This window comes from Nerophis ophidion, linkage group LG04 (assembly GCF_033978795.1).
Source record: "Nerophis ophidion isolate RoL-2023_Sa linkage group LG04, RoL_Noph_v1.0, whole genome shotgun sequence".
Lineage (NCBI taxonomy): Eukaryota > Metazoa > Chordata > Actinopteri > Syngnathiformes > Syngnathidae > Nerophis > Nerophis ophidion.
Window position 1 is genome coordinate 61,262,332 of NC_084614.1, and position 4,504 is coordinate 61,266,835.

The 4,504-nt window shown below is 40.5% G+C and overlaps 1 protein-coding gene across 1 annotated transcript; it reads right to left on the bottom strand.

Moving 5' to 3' along the window:
• Window positions 1-2,070: 2,070 nt before the first annotated feature.
• LOC133550455 (cAMP-regulated phosphoprotein 19-like) lies at window positions 2,071-2,497 on the bottom strand. The gene has a single exon (XM_061896438.1). It carries the CDS (start codon window positions 2,410-2,412, stop codon window positions 2,071-2,073), a length of 342 nt encoding a protein of 113 aa, XP_061752422.1. The 5' UTR covers window positions 2,413-2,497.
• Between the last annotated feature and the right edge of the window lie 2,007 nt (window positions 2,498-4,504).

Below are 4,504 nucleotides of genomic sequence, written 5' to 3' on the forward strand. Positions count from 1 at the left end.
ATCCCGTAAAAAGGCTTTAAAGTGCCTGATTTTCGCTATCTGTGAAGCCACCGTCCATTTTCCTGTGACGTCATCCATGCTATCCAGGCGAATAGCACAGCACGATATAGCGACATTAGCTCGGATTCAGACTCAGATTTCAGCGGCTTAAGCGATTCAACTGATTACGCATGTATTGAAACGGATGGTTGGAGTCTGGAGGCAGATAGCGAAAACAAAATTGAAGAACAAACTGAAGCTATTGAGCGAATAGCTATTGACGCTATTCGCACATGTCTGCCTTAGCATCGCCGGTAAAATGTGCAGACCAAACGATCGATTAGCTGGCAGTCATGCCGCGACCAAATATGTCTGATTAGCACATAAGTCAATAACATCAACAAAACTCACCTGTGTGATTTTGTTGACTTTATCGTTGGAAATGCATCTGCTTTGAGTGTCGCAGGGTATCCATTCATCTCTGTGCCATCTCTGTCGTAGCATCGCCGGTAAAATGTGCGGACCAAACGAGGGACTTTCGCATCTCTTGACACTGGTGCAACTTAAATCCGTCGATTGGTATGTGTTTGTTTGGCATTAAATGTGGATGGAGGAAAACGCTGGATGCAAATATAGCTACAAATGAGGCATAACGATGCAATATGTACATACAGCTAGCCTAAACAGCATGGTAGCATCGATTAGCATGCCGTGCTAATCGATGCACATTCTACGTAAATCAACTTGAATCCGTCCCTGATCGTGTCGTTGCACCCTCCGACAACACACCGACGAGGGATGATGTCTCCAAGGTACCGGAAAACATTAGAAAAAACGGAAAATAAAAGAACTGATTGGACTTGCTGCGTGTAATGTGTTTGAGAAAATGGCGTTGACCACCTAGGTGACGTCACGTTTTGACGTCATCGCTCCGAGAGCAAATAATAGAAAGGCGTTTAATTCGCCAAAATTCACCCATTTAGAGTCTGGAAATCGGTTAAAAAAAATATGTTTTTTTTCCCTCAACATCAAGGTATATATTGACGCTTACATAGTCTGGTGATAATGTTCCCCTTTAACCAGGATAAGACTAAAACTTTAGTCTTATTTAATCGGCCCTCAAAACCACAATCGTCGTCTTCAACTTCATCACTACAAGTGAAAAGTCCGGGCGTCGTTTTTGACTCTGACCTTAGTTTTGTACAACATGTACAAAATATAACAAAAGTTGTTTTTTATCATCTTGAGAATATAGCCAAAGTTCGCCCAATTATCGCTCAGGGCAACATGGAGACGCTAATGCATCACTCAATCAATCAATGTTTATTTACATAGCCCTAAATCACAAGTGTCTCAAAGGGTTGCACAAGCCACAACGACATCCTCAGTTCAGAGCCCACATAAGGGCAAGGAAAAACTCACAACCCAGTGGGATGTCAATATGAATAGAGAGGACCGCAGGACCCCCATCTCCCCTCTAGGGGAGACCGGATGCAATGGACGTCGAGTGGCTTTAGCATAATATTGTGAAAATCCAATCCATAGTGGACCCAACATAACAGTGAGAGTCCAATCCATGGTAGGGCCAGCAGGGTGATGTGCATACTTGCCAACCTTGACACCTCCGAATTTGGGAGATGGGGGGGTTAAGGGGGAAGGAGTATATTTATAGCTAGAATTCACTGAAATTCAAGTATTTCTTACATATATATATATGTATATATATATATATATATATTTATATATATATATTACAAAAATATTTGAATTTCAGTGTTCATTGTTTTGCACATATACACACACACATAACACTCATCTCTTCTCATTGTTGTATTTGAAGTTAATTATATTTATATATAGCGCTTTTCTCTAGTGACTCAAAGCGCTTTACATAGTGAAACCCAATATCGAAGTTCCATTTAAACCAGTGTGGGTGGCACTGGGAGCAGGTGGGTAAAGTGTCTTGCCCAAGGACACAATGGCAGTGACTAGGATGGCCAAAGCGGGAAACGAACCTGGAACCATCAAGTTGCTGGCACGGCCGCTCTACCAAATGAGCTATACCGAGCTATAATAAAGCTACAAAAACACTCATCTCTCAGCCAGTTGGCTTGTCGCAATAGAGTTGTTTCTCTGAGGCAGGTCCTGAGGTGTCGGGATGTGACCACCTGTGATCTGAGCCTTCTCTGTTGGGGCTGATGGCAAGTGTTTATTCTTCATTTTGGCCTTGGCCATGTTGTAATCGCCAGAATCAAAATACTTTAGCCCTTTCTGAAGTCGTTTTCTCAGAAAATCTGAACCTCCCGGTCTAGCTCCAAGATTGGGATGCATGACCTTTATCTTGGCTTCTTCTGCTTTCTCTGTACTGACAGCTTTGTCATCCATTTCCCGCTCTTCTTCCATAGTCATGGCTCCTTCGGCCAACTCTGACATTTTCGAACTTAAAATGTGGCCTGTTGCAGAGAAAGGAGAAGGTCCTACCTGCACCAGGGGTGCGGGATCATGGATGAAAGAGTGCCGCACTGCTTTGCAGCCAGTTGCAAAGCCTTTGAAGGAACATAGGTATGGGCAGCATCTGTGACATTTATTTGCAGGAAATGAGTGAGTTTAGGGCTGAATTGTCTATCCTCGTTCTATTCTCTGTCACTATCTTTTTTTGGACATTACTTCTTGTCGTAGTTTTGAAGCAATGCATGATGGGAATCCGGATGTTGTGTGTCAGTGTATTAACGTGCCGCCTGGAATAAACACACCCTGAGAAATAGCTCCGTGCCTGCCTACTTTATGGGTTATAGATAAACCTATGGATAACGGAGACATCTATAATAGTCTCCTTGTTTTGTGTGCAGTTGCGCACGCTCCAAAAGCCGTAGATGTAATATAACGTGACTGGGCCGGCACGCTGTTTATATGGAGGAAATGTGGACGTGACGACAGGCTGTCCTCACTCAGGTCCGGCTGGAAATCGGGAGAAATTCGGGAGAATGGTTGTGCCGGGAGATTTTCGGGAGAGGCACTGAAATTCGGGAGTCTCCCGGAAAATTCGGGAGGGTTGGCAAGTAGGGGGATGTGGGTCATTGGGTTATTGTTTTTAAGTCTGTAAAGTTTGTGTTGCGTTTTATGTATGAAAAGCACTTTATGAATAAAGTTTGATTGATTGAAACACACCCACCACTTCACAAAGGACCATTTTGTATAAATAATAATAATAATAATAAAAAAAAGAGGCTTCGCTACACTTCTTAAAGCCTATCAACTAGGGCTGTGAATCTTTGGGTGTCCCACGATTCGATTCAATATCGATTCTTGGGGTCACGATTCGATAATATATTGATTTTTACGATTCAATTCGATTCTCGATTCAAAAACGATATTTTTCCGATTCAAAACGATTCTGTATTCATTCAATACATAGGATTTCAGCAGGATCTACCCCAGTCTGCTGACATGCTAGCAGAGTAGTAGATTTAAAAAAAAAAAGCTTTTATAATTGTAATGGACAATGTTTTATCAACTGATTGCAATAATGTTTTAACTATTAAACGAACCAAAAATAGGACTTATTTTATCTTTGTTAAAACATTGGACACAGTGTGTTGTCAAGCTTATGAGATGTGATGCAAGTGTAAGCCACTGTGACACTATTCTTTATTTTTATATTTATAAATGTCTAATGATAATGTCAATGAGGGATTTTTAATCACTGCTATGCTGAAATTATAACTAATATTGATACTGTTGTTGATAATATTCTTTTTTGTTTCACTACTTTATGTTTGTTCTGTGTCGTGTTTGTGTCTTCTCAATTGCTCTGTTTATTGCAGTTCTGAGTGTTGCTGGGTCAGGTTTGGTTTTGGAATTGGATTGCATTGTTATGGTATTGCTGTGTAATGGTTTGTTGGATTGATAAAAAAAAAAAAAGAGAATCGATTCTGAATCGCACAACGTATTCGAATCGATTTTCCCCACACCCATACTATCAACTATATGTCGGTCAGCTACAGACACATGTTGTTTAGGCTAATCTAGCATTATGTTGGTAAAATGTGAGTGAAATGTTGGCAATGTCTCCAAAGGACTTCAACAAAAATGTAAGCCACAGCACAGTGGAAGAAAACATGTCAACTGAGGTAATAAATATTCCCCCAAAAATGATCCACGCTTTTAGAGTGAATGTGCCTAGTGGACTGTATCATTTCAGCTTGGGAGTGAGGGTAAAAGCCTCAATGTAAAACTTCACATCAAGTAATTAAGATGTATTTTACTTCATACATACAATCTGTAATTTTTGGCAATATTATAGATGTATGAATACATATATTTTTTATAAATCAAGCAAACTTTACTTTGACCACTTGTTTCTTCTTTGGATGAGTGAACATCCTGGTTTTCCTTGTCATGTGACTGCCTCCACTTCCTGTGTGGGAGAAGCCGGAAGTGCAAGAGAAGGAACAGGTTGGCAGTTATTTAAAATGATTAAGTTATTCATGACATGAATGGTAAGGTTACACCTTTTATACATATG